This window comes from Bactrocera dorsalis, chromosome 3 (genome assembly GCF_023373825.1).
Source record: "Bactrocera dorsalis isolate Fly_Bdor chromosome 3, ASM2337382v1, whole genome shotgun sequence".
NCBI lineage: Eukaryota > Metazoa > Arthropoda > Insecta > Diptera > Tephritidae > Bactrocera > Bactrocera dorsalis.
In genome coordinates, this window is record NC_064305.1 from 51,046,735 (window position 1) to 51,066,924 (window position 20,190).

A 20,190-nucleotide genomic window follows, 5' to 3' on the forward strand; every position below is an offset into this window, starting at 1 on the left:
ATATAAGGGATATACTATAGTTTAATGTTCAACTTTTTGAAATCGATCTAAAAATTCATGTGAATTATCTTTCTTTATATGTTTCCATGTTTTTGACTATACTTGAATAATGCCGAAAGTTAATGCAATCAGTATACCACTTCCCCCAGCCGCAAGCTACCTGAATTAGTGAGTTTCGACTTCCCAGCTGACTTTGAACGCGTTGTGTTAGTCAACAGTGTGATGATTTTTTAAAATTAAGTAGACACGTTTTACTAAATATTATATGCTTTAACCCTGAATATAAATGAAATCGGCATATACCGATAGTATTGGCTTTAGCCCCCTTTTGGTTGGGTTTATATCACAAATATTTTATTTCAATAAAATTTGTTGTTTTTATATTATATAACTATGTATTTCCAAAAAGTCTATGACCTACAATATAAGTAAGTGAAAATGTAAACAAATTTCAATGTAATCTATGAATTGACAGTTTTGTCGCTTAATAAATATTGTATTTCGATGCAACTTTTTTATACTCTTGCAAAATGTGGCTGCAAAGTATAATAGTTTTGTTCATCTTGTATGTATCACCTAAAAATAATTGAGTTAGGTATGGGGTTATATACTTATATATAAATAATTAGGATGACGAGACGAATTTAATTCCGAGCGACTGTCTGTCTGTTCGTCCGTCCATCTGTACAAGTGACAACTTAAGTAAAAAATGAGATACATGTGTATCTCTATACATACACATGTATCTTACTGAAACTTGATATACATGTTCCTTTTCAAAAAAAAGTGAGGGTGAGTTCGTAGATGGGCGTTATCGGAACACTGCCATGCACACAAAACGTCATTGCGAAAACCTATAAAGTGCCATAATTAAAGGTTGGTACGCAGCTCTCAAGTAATTGCTCAAGAAAAAAAAATACATTATTTCTCAAGTAAATTTGACAGCTGGTTACACATTGTGAATGATCCACATTAGAAGAGCAAGAGAGAATAAACAAAGTAAACAAACTTTGTGCGTATGTATGTATGTATGTATGTGTATGGTAACACAAATATTTTCATTGAGATTTAAGGAATGTTGTTGATGATTGGTAAGTTTTATACAACATTTCAAAATGAAATATACTTCATAATTTTGATTTTAACTAATTTATGATGAATTTGACGATTACTTCGAATTTCCTTCAAGAAACAATTGTTGATTTGATGTTTCTTCGCAAAACCAGGTTTGCCATATTCACATTAAAAATTAGTACTAGATTTCTTTAGAGCTGCATACTAGCACAAGTAAATTTATCGCAGGAAAGTTTTTTGACCGTTTCTTAAGCGTTTTTTGTATGAAGTTTTTACATTTTTTGAGAGCTGGATACTAAGCTTAAGCAATAAATTATGATATATGTACATACATCTGTAATTTGGCACAGAGGATTGCAGCGTGATAGCGGGAAAATAGATGAAATCATGTCATAACCCTAGCCTAGACTAAAAGTGCGACAAATCGGTAACCAAAGACGTCAGAGGCATTAAATTTTACACCCAAGGAAATGAAGTCTACATTTAACGATGGACGTTACACCGCCCATATTTAGGTGAAATAACATATCTCCGCCCCTACTAGACCAATTTCAACTAAATTCGATACATAAAATTAGCTTGATGTTGCTATGTTTAATTGTGATTAGTGCAATCGAACCACAACCACGCCTACTTTCCATAAGGTTGGTACGCAGCTCTCAAGTAATTGCTCAAGAACAAAAATACATTATTTCTCAAGTAATGTTGACAGCTGGTTACGCATTGTGAATGATCCACATTAGAAGAGCAAGAGAGAATAAACAAAGTAAACAAACTTTGTGCGTATGCATGTATGTATGTATGTGTATGGTAACACAAATATTTTCATTGAGATTTAAGGAATGTTGTTGATGATTGGTTGGTTTTATACAACATTTCAAAATGGAATATACTTTATAATAATGATTTCAACTAATTTAGGATGAATTTGACGATTACTTCGAATTTCCTTCAAGAAACAATTGTTGATTTGATGTTTCTTCGCAAAACCAGGTTTGCCATATTCACATTTTATTGAAAAAAAGTATTAAAAATTAGTACTAGATTTCTTGAGAGCTGCGTACTAGCACAAGTAAGCTTATCGCAGGAACGTTTCTGGACCGTTTCTTAAGCGTTTTTTTATATGAAGTTTTTACGTTTCTTGAGAGCTGCGTACTAAGCTATATTGATGTGTGTTTTGGTAATGACATACCCTTGTGTTAAAAATGGGCTAAACACGCACAATACTTCTCGTAGGCCTATATGCCTAATATAAAGATTTTCGGACTTCGATTTGACTTTATACTACATAATATGAATCGGGCAAGTTGGGAGTTATATGAAATTGATAGCATATTTTTCTAAAACAGTGTGTCCTTGTACCTGAAATATATAAAATCGCGGAAGGCCCTGAATGAAATTTTATTGTGGGCATTGCGAGAGTATGAAATGTTCGTTTATAGCCTAACCTAGTCATTTCTTACTCTTTATGTTCCTAAAACAAAATTACCAAAGAAATATGTTTATGTGTGATTATTGTTTCTCTGTTTGAGTTAAATAATTAAAATTACCTTTTGCAATGTTAAATAAATTCTGAATGTAACGCTTATCAGCAATTTCAAAATAATGGTTTCCCATAAAATACGAAAAACATATTAACTATTGTTTGCTTAACTAATTTGCAATGAAATGATAAGGCTAGTATGTTTATAAAATCATTGTTATGAGCTCTAAAATCTGTAAATGTTTGGAACAACAAACTCAAAACAAGTAATGAATGGTTAGCTGAAAATTTCAATAGTTTAATTTAGAGTGTATAGCTTCCCACACTAATACATGCACATTTAGCCATACACGTGAATAATAAGTTCGGTATATACTCGTACAAGTATGTATGTTTATAAGGTGCTTATTAATTACTGATCTTGGTTGCGGTATAAGAAATTTGATCTTACGTTATTAAGGTATTTTCGCTCGCTTAACACTGCCAACAATAATAAAACTGTACTCGTATAATAACCAATATTATGTGTTACATATTACGGAAGCAGTTGGCTCCGCTGACCTCAAATCTGAAAACAAAATTTATGGTCTCCGGAACTCAAAAGACGTTCATATTATTACCAGGTTGTTCAATAAGTTTTGTCGTTTGATAAGAAAAACACATTTTTATCATTCAAAATACACTTTTTTATTCAGTATAATCTCTCTGAACTTTAATACACTTGCCCCAACGATCCTACAATCTGTGGATCCCATCCCTGAAGTGAGAATCCGGAAGCCACGCATAAATTTGGAAGTCGTTGGGGGCCTAATCTGGTGAATACGGTGGATGCTCCAACAATTCGAACTTAAATTCATGGACTTTAGCCATTGTCAAATTGCTCTCGTAACACGGTGCATGGTCCTGATGAAAAAGGATTTTTTTCTTCGGCAAACTGGGTCTTTTTCCATGAATTTTTTTCCTTCAACTAGCCTAAAAGGTTTCAATAATATTCAAAATTAATTGTTTTACCAATTTTGCAAGTAATCCACAAACAAAATTTTTCTCGCATCCCAAAAATCTTATGTCATAATCTTCTTGGCCCATTTCCGGACACGACTTCGGTTCGAAGCCGAACAACCAGGTTCACACCACTCTTTAGCCTCTTGCTTTGATTCAAGATCAAAATGTGCTGAGAAAGTCGCAATCGAATTTGTTAGCGAATGCAACACCCATTGTCCACATAGCTTTCTAAAACCCAAAATTTCACTTAAAATATGGCTCACACTGCCTTTACTAAATCTCTCTCAGCCAATCTGCGATCTTCCAAAACCATATCCTGTATTTTGGCGATGATTTCTGGTGTTGATGCGCTTTTTGGACGTCCTTCATGTGGATCATCTTCAAGGATTGTACGACCACGCTTAAACTCTGCAACCCATCTTTATACTGTTCTAATTGTAGGTGAACCATCATTATGCACTTTTAACATTCGTTCATGAATTTTTTTTTGATGCTACACCTTCCAAAAATAAGAATTTTATCACTGCACGATATTTAATTTTTTCCATTATAAAAAAACTATGAAACGGCGACACTAAATGGCTTGTAAACAAAGAAGGAATTGGCAGATTGAAATGAAACTTCATATACGTTCATATGAAGAGTATACCAACAGAAAAAAAAAATTTGGGCTAGTAGCAACGCTCTCTCTTATCCAACCACAAAACTTATCGAAACCTGGTATTCGAAATTTGTTTGTTGATCCTCTGTCCTCGTTCATTTAGTCTTACTGCTTCTAGAAAATAAAGAAATATTAAAAATTTGAAGTAACCGATTACATATACCATACATGTGTGTGTCTATTAATAAAAGCTTTTCCGCAATTAGTTCACAGTCACATCAATCATCATAGTTAAATAACGTCATTTGAATTCAAAATAATGTAGCATCGCTTTTCATATGTGTAAAGGAAGAGCAGAAATGTTAAAAATAGAAACTACTCAAATTGAAACAAAATTTGTATTTTGGTTACATCATTACATGATCAAAATGATGAAGATAAGACTGTGTCGAAAAGGAGCGTGCGTCCTTTATCAAAAATGTGTTTGTATCCATAATGCCAAAATCAAAATTATTTTTTGTTTGTTTCATGAATTTTCTGTTTACATTTTGATGATTTTGTGTTATTTAAGGTCCAGGCCCATGCTGGCTGGCTCAACTTGCTTTCGTTAACTTTTCGTACTTTGTATGCTTGTAAGACCAAATAAGCGCTTTGAGATGTTACAAGCACGGTTGCCACTTACTTAGTACTATATCTTGTGTATCAAAACGCCAAACGAAACATTAGTAATAGTTTAAGTATTTTTTTAATTTTTTGAACTAGTTTTTTGTTAAAATCCCGAGACAAAGAGGCAGCTTTGAGACAAAAGGAGGGATCCCAGCAGTATGCACCTCGGCTCTCAAGACTATTCCGGAGGATGCCTTCCGTGACGCCTTCAATGCTTGGGATTCGTGCTGGCAGCGCTGCAGCGGCGCATCGACGCAGAAGGAGCCTATTTTGAAAGTTTTTAAAGAATTGTAACGATTGGTTCAATAAATTTTTTTAAATCGACTCAGTCTTATTATTTTCCGGACAAATCTTGTAGTATTTATTTACTACATATTATTATAAGCATGCATTTTAGTTTTCGAGACTTATCTACGTAGTTTGTCTGTCTATTCGGTGAAATAATATAGGTAGAACAGTTTAAGAATACACTGCTTTATAACAAATGACATTAATAATCTTAACAAAAATAGAAGAAGAGAATCACCTTCTACCATCTACAGGCTCCATATTTTAAAATGGATTTCGATCTTTCGCATTTTTTCAAAATTATGCATACGTTGGAGACCTTGTTCTTTAACATACATATATTCGCAATGGTTATTGTACCGCTAAACATTTAATAATTCGTATAGGATAAAAAACTGAATTTGATTCCAAGTATAAGTATTAACTATACTCCTATATGTATAAAGATTGGGATGATTGTGGAAAACTACGTGAAATTATAACGAAGAATGACTTGAAGTTTATATTAACGAGTGTGGAATTGGGTGGAAATATTAATTTTTCTACATATTTTCAGGTCGCGGCAGTTGGACTGAAGATATTGGATTTGATTTGAATACAGACTTCAATAGTAATTCTTATCTCAGCAAGTAAGTGACAAAGAAAAATTATTTCAAATGTTGTACACTAGTACCTTTTTTATTTTAATAAATTCTTTGACCTGCCAACAGTGAATCCTTTTTATCATTTTCCCCGGCCCTGACAGTATTGAAACAGGAGCCTCAAGCTGATCAACTGAAGGCTAATAAAAGTCCATTGAATACTCATCCTGTCGTAACTGGCAGTGGTGGAAGCGTGCCAAAACTCGATAAGCCGCCAGCACACATAGAAACGCTACCAACAACCGAGAATACACCTAAGAATGCCTTGAACAACTCTCTTTGCGGATGTGGTTCACCAAAAACCGGTACACCACAGGAAATCGAACACAACGGAAACAATATTGACAAGTCCAACACCGGTGCATCCAACGCATTCGGTAATGTTGGCTCACCTTACAGTGGCGGCGAAAAAACAATCGGTAAAGTATAATGTATATGCTATGCGTAGTATAATGTATATACTATGCATAGATATACACACATATACTATGTATTATGTATTTGTACTTTCAAATACAGCAATGTGCTCTATTTGGTAACCTTTTCAGCACAAGGAAATTCAGCGTCCCAACAATTATCCGAAGTCGATGGGAGCAAAATTGAGAACAGTACTGGTCGAGGTGCTGCTAATGGAAATAATACCAATGCACACTCTGATGACCACAAGTAAGCCATAAAGAAGTATACATTCGAATTATTAAAACTCTCTTTTCGTAATTTTCAGATTTCAGTACATTTTGGCAGCTGCAACCTCAATAGCCACCAAGAATAATGAAGAAACTCTTACCTATTTAAACCAGGGACAAAGCTACGAAATCAAGCTTAAGAAGATCGGTGATTTATCGTTTTATCGCGATAAAATATTGAAGGTGTGTGAGAATGTTTAAAAGATATTTCGCATGCGACGGAAATTATTTACTAATCGTAAGAAAGAAGGATGAGAAATTTGATTTTAAATTAAACAATTTAAGTCCGTATCAAGTTGGCAGATGCGTATTTACATATATATTATATAATTATGAATGCCTACATCAATATATACTTATGTACATACATATATACTACGAAACAACCTAAAAAAATCTTTTGTAGATATAGTGCTTTGAGTACTTTCGCTTACATATTTATTTGCATACACAGTTATATACCACAGTGTCATTTCTAGTTGTGCATGTGTACTTGTATATTTAGTACTCATATTCACTTTATTGGAATTTATTCAACTAAATTGATTTTAATATGCTTCAATTAAAACAAATTGCGACAATAGTAGACGGACATATTCGCACATGTACATACATAAGTGTACAGCGCTGAAATATGTGCTGTACAATATGTAGGCGACAGATATTTATCGTCCGCGGAGCTCGGCGAGTAGACTGAGTTCATACATAACTGTGCTGAATATTAGCTGATTTTTTGCTCGGATTGATTGAGGAACGGAACAATGCAGCGTCGGGTTTTGATGATAACTATCTAACTGTACTTTAAGATCGTAAGTGGTCGGCCCACAGCAGTGCCGAGGGGTGAATAGTACCTACTCTCCAATTGACGCAATCATACAAAACAAAATACAGCAGAATATGTATGTATGTATGTGTATATGCCATTACTATGTACACGTTTATATGTACATTTGTATTATGAAAGTAATTTGTACATACACATATATATGTACTTTTTTTGTACTCCTAGTACAATTCAACGTGCTTTATTATTATATACTCGTAACAGATCTTACTGACGCTAAAACGTTAAACTGATTATTCTGACTCGCTCTTGGAAGTATACGCTTATCATTTTATGTATGCAAAAGTATGTCTAAGTTGTTAATTTTTACAACTTATGTAAAAAAATCTCATTAATTTACTATTACAGCCTATGCAAAAGAATTTTGGATACAATGCACACATAGGAATGTAACTATGTATATCCGGGGCATTTACATACTTATATAGTACATACTAACATATGAACATACTATGTATCCATATATACGAGTACACTATGAAAAAAAGCATGCCCATATTTTTTATCATCAGTGGAGACAATTTTGTTGTGCATAGACTCATTTTAAGTTTAAGGTTTGGTACTTGATAGCAAAAATATATAACAACTTACCTCTGAATCGAATTTAATTAATTGTTAACATAAATATACAACTTTTCCCGGTTAAACCAATTCAGTTTCGAGTCCACTTTGTACTGGAAAAAGAAAGTAAAGATTACAATTTTAAGAAGCCAATACCTATAATACCCATAAAAATCCAAAATTTCGCGTAATATCTCAATTTAAAATGTTGATGATTCATTTCCATTATAATTGTTTTCCATCATAACGTAGACCCTTTGACACCAACAGCGTCGTATAATCTATCTGCCCAGTTATAATACTGGTGCTGTGAAGCAATAGGTTCATATACATATTATATAAATTTTGAAGTTACGTGCCCATATTGCGTGCATCACAAATCTGCACCAGTGCTACCGCAAGTATAATCGCTTAAAATACGCAGTTGCGACAGAGATAAAGAGATACCCAACTAATCTCTCATTAGAAGTGAGAGAGCAATTGCTCAACGGTAAAACCTCCTGAACTTTGACGCTTGACTTTAATTTAAATGCACAAAAATTGTGTTTTCCGATATAGCTACAATGAAAACTGTTATAAAAAACGCTAATTTTGAGACGCCCTCACACCGAAATAAGTTGGAGTTTATCCCTGGTTGCGGTGTTTAAACACAGCAAAGTTTGTAAGTGGGATGCAAATCAACCACAAAAATATAGCTCTGTCTTATACTGCATAGCAGATTACGCAAGCCGAAAATCGGCCAAGGCGAATATCACAGAGAAGATATGCAAGGCCATAATTCTCATTTCCTTTTGATGTCCCTTTTTAACACTTGATTTGTATGCATTCACTAGATTTAATATTCAAAAGATTCCTGTCGAAATAAAAAAATAATAATGTCGGACAACGATTTTATGTAAATATATTATATTATAGAACAAAACATGAAGATTTTGAATACTGTTTTTTTTCCTTTTGCTATTCTTTATTATTATTTTGTTACTAAATCTATGATAAACATTTTTGATGCTGTGCTTTAACACACGAGCTTAGAAAAGACACTGTGTATGTCCGGTCCTTGTACTTGCGGTGCATCAATGCATATCTCTGGCGTGCATCCATACATATACATGTGGCATTTGGGAAAGAACACATGAATTTTGTTATTAAAATGGTCTGATATGGGTAACTCAAGCATTACTACATTTATCCTGAATAGCTATAAAATTTTGAAAAAATTTTAAACCAGTTCATTTAATTGGCCAATGATTAATTTATTGAATTCTCTTCATCCTATCGCAATCAATATATCCGTCATCAACTGAGAGTGTAAACTTTTTATAAAAATTAGTTTAGATTTCGAGAAATATACATAAATCAATCGTTATATAGGAATACTTTAGTGCTATCTGCAAGTAGACCTAGTTGTAAATATACTTCTAACTATATATGTATGTATATTATCATCACTTTATTCTTTTTTATTGTTATAGAGTGTCATCAAAATATGCTTCCATGAGCGTCGCTTACAATTTATGGAACGTGAGCAAATGCAACAGTGGCAAGCTTCTCGCCCTGGAGAACGGATTATTGAAGTAGACGTTCCACTTTCATATGGGCTATGTCATGTATCGCAACCGTTAAATCCGAACTTCTTGAATACTGTGGAAATCTTCTGGGATCCCTTAAAGGAAGTAGGCGTTTACGTTAAAGTGAACTGCATTTCAACTGAGTTCACACCCAAAAAACATGGAGGAGAAAAAGGAGTGCCATTTCGACTACAAATTGAAACATATATAGAATCAACCAACTCTACCGGAGGAACAACGGCAACAGCAATATCGGTTGGTGCTTTATCAAGTGCATCTACTTCAGTATCAGCTGGGATAGCATCAGCGTCTATGCCGGCCGGTACTAATATACCATCGGGGAACAACCACTCGGTCATAAGTGGCAAGCAACCGGTACATGCAGCAGCATGTCAAATCAAGGTTTGTGGTTAAAGTTTCAATTTAATATTACTCACGTACATAGTTTATTAATATGTATATTTATTAATAATATAATATACGATTACATATACATACTATGTATGTCTTCAATTTAGTTTGGCCATATAACACATATAACTTAATTTATATTGAATATTTATAAAGAAAATAGGTTTTGTAATAATAATTACTAAATGTTATACATACAAGTATGTCCTATAGCCCTTTAAAGCGCGTTGAGAGAAAAACTTTATTTTTCTTATATAATGTACATAAAAATACAAGTACATATGTATGTATTTATGTCTAATTCGCAATTATGAAGGGGAACGGGAGAACACGCTAATATATTCATTTTTTGGTACTGTTCATGCAAATATAAAACGACTGATGATTAACGCTAATAGAAACTTTCGGTTAAAGGCATATGCCCAATAGTCCGACTTTTGATCTCGCTAAAAAATCATATGTCAGGTAATTAAAAATCAGGTTAGGTAATTAACGAAAAGTATAACACCAATAATATGATAATAATTAGTACGTGTATAAAAAGAATAAAGATCGAAACCGATATCACCAGTTTTTAGCACCAATAATTTATAATAATATATATGCTCAATAATACGTTATATGTATATGTATTTTATTTCATTTGCATGTATAATATATTCACCGATATCTTCAATAATTTTGAGCCAAATTAGCTATTATAATCCAAAATGCATTTCGATTTAAGTAAATGCTACGAGACGGAGTCGGTGTGAAAATTTGACGATGAGCGCGACACCGCGCACTCTTTGATGAAATCCCGTATCTCTGATCGACCGATTTTAACAAAATTTAGTACGCAGTATTCTTTTCATATTACTATATCACAGTGCGAAAATGGATCGAACTACAACTGCGCCTACTTCCCATATAGAACATAGTTAAATTCTACTTGATTCTTTCACTTTCCAGTACACAAATCAAAAAGTAATTAATAGAACGAGATGAATCCTACACTAATAATTCCTATAAAACCAAATTTGTCCAAATACGAATACGTCCCTTAGCCCCCATATACCTAATTCAAAGATATAAAGATTTGTATCGCATATATCGGCCAATATGTGAGTGATCTCAATGAAAATGAGCTAGCGTGTTTTATTCATAACAGTGTATCTTCATGCCTAGAATAGATAAATTTGAGCTAAAACTTGGCCTAGCCCCTATATGTATATACATATATGATTTGTTTTACACCTTAAAGTATTTCCCTATCTTTGATTCCTGCAAGTTGCAAAAGTATAAAATGTTCGGTTTCACTCGAACTTAGCCCTTACTTATTAAAAACTTAATGTTTATATGTATAAATAGTGATATACAATTAATGAAGTTAAATTGCATTCAGCAATGTGAGGGAATTGGAGGCAACTAATTTAGCAAATTTATTGGGAACAAATTAAAAACAATTTTTTTTTGTAGTTTTCCCCATGTTTGACACAGTTTTTTATTTAATTTTCATTTTTTTCAGTTTTAAACATGTGAAAAATGAAGTTTTACGAAATAAATTCCAATATTAAATAAGAGAAACTAATTTCTATTCAATTGTGTTAATATTAATCTCTTATTAGTATCCTTTTTTTTGAAAATTCACAGTTGTTTATATCGAAAATACATTCACATAGAATCAACTATGTTTTGGTAGAGAAAACTGGAATTGCTTTCCATTAATTCCGAATAAATTGCCAAAGCTCATCTTAGTTAAATTGCCACTTTCACTGTATTCCACATTTTAGATCTGGGGATTGTGGAAACCACTCCAATATATTGGTATTATTGATCCTAAACCACACTTTTGTGCACTTAGTCGTGCGTTTGGAGTCGTTGCCTTACTGAAATACCAACATTAGTGGCTTATTATCATCAGCATGCTGTAGCATACATTCTTAAAATGTTTCAACATAATTGATTGCCTTAATAGTGCCCTATATCCTATGGAGCGGCAAAAAAATGACAACCAAACTATAACGTTTCCGCCACCACATTTAACGGTCTTTAATGTTGTAAGTTGCATTTTTAGTATTCTTACTTGAGGAAATACCTCATTCAGAATTAATAAATTTTCTTTTGTTTCACGTTCATTTTGATCAACATTGGAACTTTTCTTGGGCTTGGGGTCCTTAAACTTTTCTTTGTAAAGACTTTATGGATAATTGATGGATCAACATCAATCTTAAGCTCACATTTTATTTGTTTTATGGAAGTAAATAAATTTTTTTTTAACACATCGATTTATATAGTATTTGTTTGACAATCTTATTTTGGGTTTCCTGCCACCTATTTCAATCTGGACAACTCATCTAACTCCTAGTTCAAATTTTTTTTTTTTGAAGCTTGAAAACTACTTCTCTCGACTAAATTTTTAATATGCTCTCGAAGTTTTCGTTCGCTGTGTTTACCCTTTCACATATCTATGTAATAAAGAGGGAAACCTACATTAACTGGTCACGATTCACACATAAAGTGCCATAACTAAGCACTTAATTATAACATATATAATATATACATATATATGTAACTCTAATTTGACACAGGGGTTCGCGGTAGCAAGGGCACCTTTTAGAAAACGTTTTTGTGTGTAGTTTAATGTTAACAACCGCAGTATCTATAGTTGACTTTTGACTAAAAATTACGCTCAATGTATGGGATATACAATTAAAATTCAGAGAATCCTTCCTTGACAATAGTAACTCTGTGTATAAATAATGAGATGAATCGGGGCATATATCGGCCAATATATGAGATATCACAATGAAAATTACAGAGCATTTTTTACTCATACAGTGTATTTTTGTGCCTGAAATAGATCAAATTGGTCGAAAATATGATCTAGCCCCCATATAGCTAATATCGGGATTTTCGAACACCCGATTTACTATACTTAATATGATTGATGATTGTATGTTAGGTACCTTATTGAAACACAGGAAACAATTTTTTGGTATGTGGCATGATAATAGTTAGTAGATAAAATCTGGTCGATACTATGCCCATTACTAATTCTAAAAAATTTCTAACAAACCTCATGCCGAATACGTTGGTCAGTAACAACAGTTTACATTTTAAGGTATTTCCCTGCCTTTGATTTCTGCAAGTTGCAAGTGTATAAAATGTTCAGTTGTCCCTTAGCCCTTCCTTACTTGTTATATCCTTATTTTCATTTCAAATTACAAAAATTAGAAAACATGAACAAAACATCTTTATAATGACAGTTTTGTCCTGAAACAGAACAAAAGTGTCGAAAACATATGTAGACTCTAAATTTAGATATCTCCAACTTTGGTGTTTCCGCATAATTTTTTGTAGATTTTTGGTTAGGGCCAGAGAGTAAGGATCACATGATGTTTGAAATGAAAATATTAACACGTTTTTGTAAAAATATGTTTGTTGTTGTTTAAAAACGACACGGTGCCCTTATTATATCGCACAACCGGCTACTGACTTTGTTGAACACAGAAAGGAATTTTACCAATTGTATGTAAATAATTTGCATTTTTAGTATTATAGTTTTGTTCACCTAACGGTTGTACGTACCACCTAAAAATAAGCAAGCTGTAACTTAAGTAAAAATTAAGATGTATCAATGAAACTTGTTGTGTGGGTTCCTTAGTACAAAAAAGTTTGAGAATTTTTAAAAAGTGGGCGTGGCTCCGCCCTCTAATAAGTTTAATGTACATATCTTCTAAACCACTGAAGCTACAACAAAAAAATTGTGGAGTACAAATCTTATAAGAAATTTTATCGACAGTCTGAAAATGAATGAAATTGGAAGGTATCCCCGTTCACTTCTTATAAAACGGTACTGATCAAAATTACTAAATGTACATTAAATCCGTAACTGTATATCCAAGATAAATTTAATTTTTTTACCGAAATCGTACGAGAGGGCTTTATGTCAGTCTTTGTTAAAATTGGACGATGGACCCACTTTTAGGTGAATTCCTATATCTCGAGATCTGCTCGACCGATTTTAACCAAATTTGATACATGAAATGTTTCAACATTTTCATATTACCGTGTGAAAATGGGCAAAATCGAACCACAACCGCGCCCACTTTCCATATAACACAATTTTAAATTCCTTTTGATTCTTTCACTCTCCGCTATACAAATTAAGAAGCAATCAATGTAACGAGATAAAACTCTGCACCAATAATGCTTAAGTGTATGCCACCTTGTAATCAAAAATATAAGTTCAAATCCAATAAAAACTCTTCAACCCCCTAGGTACCGAATATTTGAACCGCAGTGATTATCGTTGACCTTTGATCGAAAATTTCGGTCAATGTCTGTGATATATAATTGAAATTCAGCGATAATTCAGCGATTCAGCGATTCCTTCTCTGACAGCGGTGTGTCTGTACTTCACAAAAAGGGTTTTAACGGACCAATACTTCCATTAGCCCCATATACCTAATATACACCAACTTCCATATGACCACCTGAAATGCAAAATAACGTATCATCAAAAAATTCTAAATTGAGTGTCTTATTGATTACGATTCTCTACTTCAAATTACATACATAATATTACATATGTCTAACATTTTTAGGTTCTTCCCTCAGATATAAACCAGTTTTAACTAGTGATGAGCGATATTTCACTACCGGTGATTTTTTCACTGTGATTGAAAAATCGCAAATCGCAACTGCGATCACTTTTTATAAATAGCAGTTCGCTTCTATGAACTGCGATTGCGATCGCAGTTCGAAACTGTGATCGCAGTTCGAACCAGTGATTGCGATCGCAGTTCGAAACTGTGATCGCAGTTCGAAACTGTGATCGCAGTTCGAACCTGTGAATTACGATCACAATAGCAAATAGCAGAAAAGTAACAACTTTCTTCAGGGTATTGTATATATCGTATATGCTATTTTTCGTCATAGCGGTTTGAAATTTTGAGTGTAACGTTCTTATAATTTTTAATAATGGCAGAAAATGTATCAAGGAAAAGAAGTGAAGATGAAATATAATCAAAATGGAATATTTTAATTTGTTTCAATAAAATTTTTAATTTTACTTATTGTTAAAACCAAATTTGAAAGCTTTTTGTGTTGAAAACAAGAATTGTAACTAATTAATTTCAGAAAAAATATGGAATAAAAAAATTACGGGTTTTTAATATTTTCCCAAAGATTAGGAAACTCGCGTTAATTATTTGGTCTTGAAAATATTAAAAGCGGGTATTCTAAACAAACAAATTATCAACCACACTAATGGTAATTCCTTCTAAGAAATGTTTGAAACCATCATACCAACATACAAATGAACTATGCAATACGCTCTAAGTGTCAGGTAGCCGAACCGCTCCAACATTTGCGAAAATGTAGTGAAAAGAAAGGCGTAAAAACTTGACTCGAATTACAGGAACCAAAAGAGAACTTACCGCCAATAACGACAAAGGGTTCAGTCGTTCCCACGACAGTCGGGTGTACGTAACTGGACGGGACCCGGACTTGTATTCGGCCAAACACTGTCAAATCGGCAGAATCTGCCGCTACAACAACAACAACAAAAGGTCTCCGTTTTAACGTCGACTTAGTTGCGATCGCAATAGCAATATAAAATCACAGTGATTTAAAAATAGCAATCACTGAAATCACAGTGATTTAAAAATCGCAATATCGCTCATCTCTAGTTTTAACCAATATTAAATTTTTTTTCACTCATGCTCTATTTTATTTCGTGTTTCATTCATGACACTGTAAATTTCCGAAATTGTTGTTACGTTATTTTGCATTTCAGGTTACGATATAATGGTTTTCGTTTTTCTAACAAACCTTATGTGCCTGTTAATATGTATACGTATAGGGGTTATATATAGTATATGTATAGTATATATAAAATAGCTTGAATTTCGATCCTCAGGTTGACGTTTGGCTTGTAAGTTGTAAGAGTATAAAATAAATGTTCGGTTGCACCCGAACTTAGCCCTTCCTTACTTGTTCAAATGGAGTTTGTTTTTATAAATAGCGTGTGTTTAAAATATGCAGCTAGGGGAAGTTTGCATGACTTACTAGAATTGTATTGTTGTTTTGATTTTATACATTTATGTCCTTATTATTTTTCACAAAACTGTCTGTATATGTATAATATATATTGTATATGCATCAAAGTGTTTATAAATTCCATTTAATTAAATATATTTTTCATATGAATTAAAATGAAGTGCTTTTAATTTTTCTAGGTATTTAAGCTAAAAGGTGCTGATCGTAAACATAAACAGGATCGCGAGAAAATTCAAAGGCGCCCTCAAGCAGAGCAAGACAAATTCCAGCCAAGTTATGAGTGCACAATTATGAACGACATACCTCTGGATATATTAGCACCCACAACATCGGGTTGCTTTAGCCCTGAATAGTAAGATACATGCATATATATATTCAGTAAATATATTGGATGGTCGAAAAAGTCGTTTCGTATACTAATAAATAAATAAACACATATGTACCATTTTGGTCGACCACCGTAAACATCACAAACTTCATTGGTGGCTTGCGTGGCATTCTTCCCTCTTTATACAAAAATGTCAAAATATTGCGAATTTCTTCATTATTTGCACTCATTTTTAACAGCTGTAACTTCACCGAATTTATTTATTTTTTTTGGTTAAACCTTTCCAACACTATATGGTATGACACAAAGTGATTGACAGCACTGGAGATATACGACTGCAACGACATCTATTAACAAAATACGAAAAGACTTTTTCGGCTACCGATATATAATAAATCATACTTAATTTACACTATTATGGAATTTTCGGTTCAATTAATACTTGTATTTGTAGTTGGTAATTTGGTGTTCGAAATTATGATTTTTGAATAAGAACGGGAACTAGTATAAAAACTATTAGTTTAACAGACATCTGGCCAGCAATTAATTAAAATTAGTAATACCAAGTATGAACGCAATTCATTTATTTACATAGGTATGTTACAAACACGTATTTTATACGGTAAAATGTTCGCAGTTCCATGACCTGATAATCGAGAAACGTTATACTCTTCGAGTTTCGTTTGACTATAACAAGTTTGTAATTACAGTCACGAAATTGTTCTTATGTTTATTCCCACATCTTCCGCTAATAAACCAAACCACTTAAAAATGACATGTAATTTCTAAAGGTGCCGGCAGAGTGAACGCTGAAGACCGAGTTGAGGAAAATGACGCCATCGGAGCCAATACGATTCACGCTTTTTTCATCGCTTCAAAGTACTATTTTCCAAAGTTTGACGTCCTTTTCTAAATGCTCTTTGGCAAAGTTCAGCCGTTTTTTTATGTTTCCTTTTAACAAAAATTGAAAGAAGAAAATAAGAACTCTTGTTTTCGAATTTATAAATTAACAAAACGCTTAGTAGCCATTACAAATATGCACAAGTATTTAATTTCCGCCAGTTCGGTGATATTTATGTCTTCACTCGCTCCCAAGTGGTTCAGTCTTTATCTCCTGAATGCTGAACAGTCAAGAAGGAAGCGTTGAGTTGTTTCCGCCTCGCAAAAGAATTTGGATTACTTGTAACAAAGTTTATGGTGTTATTAACCCTTTTTCAAAAACATTTCATAATTTTGGCAATCAGAGTTGGATTTTTGCTTTTTTATGTAGATCAAAAATTATTCTCCTTTTTCCTGGAGTACAAATTTCTACCTATTTTTTATATTTTAATCCTCTAAATCTTACACTTTACAGTTTATAAATAAAGCACCAAAGAAGATATCGAAATAAATCTTTCTACAAAGAGTGTCTTTGGAACATGACATATTCGGTCTAAAACTGTGGAAATCCCACAGACACCATATATGTTGCTCTCAGTGCTTTTTACTGATTTTTTACTTAACCCTTTCGTCCCTGAATACCAATTTCGTGTATGTAATCAAAATACTAGGTTAGAATAACTATATTGCATCAACATATACCATTTCTTTTGAAATAATTAAAAAAAATGTTTAGGGAACCCATGGGGGAAGGGGGAGTGTTGGTACATATGGGTACCAGTAGGGTTTTCATCTGGTACAAATATGTACCAACAGGTAAGAAGAAGCTAACAACTTTTTATATATTTTTTAGTGTTACTCATATATTTTGGAAATGTATTAGTTTATTTTGTATGATACAGCTTGAAACAATCTTTACACAGCGGTACATTACATTCATCGCAAATCGTTTTGGTTCTTTTTTGGATTTTCATTGCCGAACAACGAGTACAGCGTCTTCTAGGGGCACCTTCTATAGGGAGATGTAATGCTGATCCATAAAGTTTTCTTTTCTTCGAAATTGGACCTCTTTTTGGTAATGGTAACTCAGTAGTATTTTTTCCTTCGGCAATCAATTCCTCGGCAAGATTCACCACATATGTTAGATAAGGAACTTTCTCATTCTTACGCCTCAAGTCGTTGTATATAATCCATGCGTTTGTTGTACACATCCCAAGGCAAGTATAAAACACTTTTTTCCACCACTTCAAGGACTTTCTGTCGTGATGGTAGAGACTTATGAATTGATCTGCGCGGTCAACTCCTCCCATTTTTTGCCGATAGAATGCAATTGCTTCCGGGCAGTCAATTTCCCCTGTTTTGCCCGTCATATCCTTTTTTGAAATTTTAGTTACATTAGGTTTATGACAATTACTCATTAATAAGACTTCCTTCGTATCTTGCCACTTGGTACACATAAGTCCCGTGTCGGTGCATCTGAACTTCGATTCTCCTCGTTTGAGTTTTCCTGTTATTGATGGCATATTTTTGCGATTAGTCATGCAGGTGCCAACCGCCGCAAAATAGATAGTTTCCAGTAAATTTACACTGGTGAAAAAGCGATCAAAGCATAGAACAACGTCAGGAACTTTAATTGTTCCGACAAGTGTCTTAACAACTTTTTCTCCAAGAGTTAGTGCATCGCTACTTATTTCTGTACCTTTATCAACGTACACATTGAGATCATATGTATATCCAGAATCGGCATCACAACGAAGCCATAGTTTTATGCCTCGTTTGATTGGTTTCATGGGCATATATTGCTTTAGAGAAGAACGTCCCTTGAACTTAGTCATACTCTCATCAATGCTCTGGAATGGACTATCTTGACGACATTTACTAAAGCTGTGTTTCAAACAGGAAATCAAGTCATCGACATAATATGATTTTGTGGCATCCGGTGGTTTATTTGGCTGGGAAAAGTAAAGCTTGGAAGTAAGGACCATATATCTATCACGAGAAATACAGTTTTCTATTGTTCGATTTCCCATGGATTCTTTTTGACTCCAATAATGCTTTAGTCCAGGAAGCTTGTTATATGACATGATGAGCATACATCCTATAATTTTTTGCATTTCACCCTTATCTGTTAGTTTTATCATTTTTTGTTGTTGCCCTTTACACTTGTTCAATAACTCAAGTCGTTGATTAGTACAAGCGACTATATGTAAATATAAGGAATGCGGAAAGAGTTTATGGAAAATTTCCATTGCAGTGGATTGTTTTGATACATCAATTAATATTTCACTGGACCTTTGTAGTGGAATAGTTTTGGCAGGACGGAATGAATCGCTCGGCTCAAACCAATCAAAAATGCGATTGATGATATTAGGTTGAAAACATTCAGCTTCAGATTCTGTAGAACATGCAATGGGTTTTGGGCTGGCTGTGATGTTGACGACTCCTGAAAATCACCTTGAATACATTCAAACTCATTCTCATTTTCTGATGCAGTTTCTTCTTCACTATCTTCAAATGATGAATCTGTTTCATCTTCACTAGGCTCATATTCGTCAGATGAACCCGCAGAAAAATCCGACAGACTTTCAACCACTCTCTCTAACTCCTTTTGGCTCAAAGATCTTTTCGACATTTTAGTCCTGGAATAAACATAAACTTGTACGCACCTGTTGGTACATATAAATACCAGTAAAAAATATTGCTGGTACATATATGTACCACGATATAAAAGTGCATATAAAATATACACCTGCTTCAAATAAAACCTTTTTCATATTTACCTATGTTCCTCTATGTTTCGTGTTCGGAAATACAACAAACGTTTACAATGTCACTTCTGATTCGCACTTTTTTTACTAAAAATCACTTGTAATTACACATTCAGCTCCGATAACACGTGGATAAGAGACAAACTGTAAAACTTACGCCTGCCATACTTTCAAAAATATTTAAAGTTACCGGCTGGTATAATTTAATACCGTTTTTAGAGCAATATAAGACTTTAAGGGTATTTAAAATTGCGCTGGTACATATGTGTACCGCTCGGGACGAAAGGGTTAAAATATAGTTAAAATTTTGAGATATATTTTTGAGAATTAGAGAAAATATTTTCC

The 20,190-nt window shown here is 33.4% G+C and overlaps 1 protein-coding gene across 2 annotated transcripts in view; it reads left to right on the forward strand.

Moving 5' to 3' along the window:
* LOC105231145 (transcription factor CP2-like protein 1) overlaps positions 1–20,190 on the forward strand; it is a 45,024-nt gene that overhangs the window by 17,658 nt on the left and 7,176 nt on the right. For both annotated transcript variants that reach the window (XM_049452865.1, XM_049452866.1), the window contains 6 exons: positions 5,671–5,743; positions 5,825–6,174; positions 6,304–6,421; positions 6,480–6,624; positions 9,319–9,816; positions 16,050–16,222. In XM_049452865.1, the coding sequence (XP_049308822.1) occupies positions 5,671–5,743; positions 5,825–6,174; positions 6,304–6,421; positions 6,480–6,624; positions 9,319–9,816; positions 16,050–16,222 (1,357 nt within the window). The remainder of the gene's footprint in view (positions 1–5,670; positions 5,744–5,824; positions 6,175–6,303; positions 6,422–6,479; positions 6,625–9,318; positions 9,817–16,049; positions 16,223–20,190) is intronic.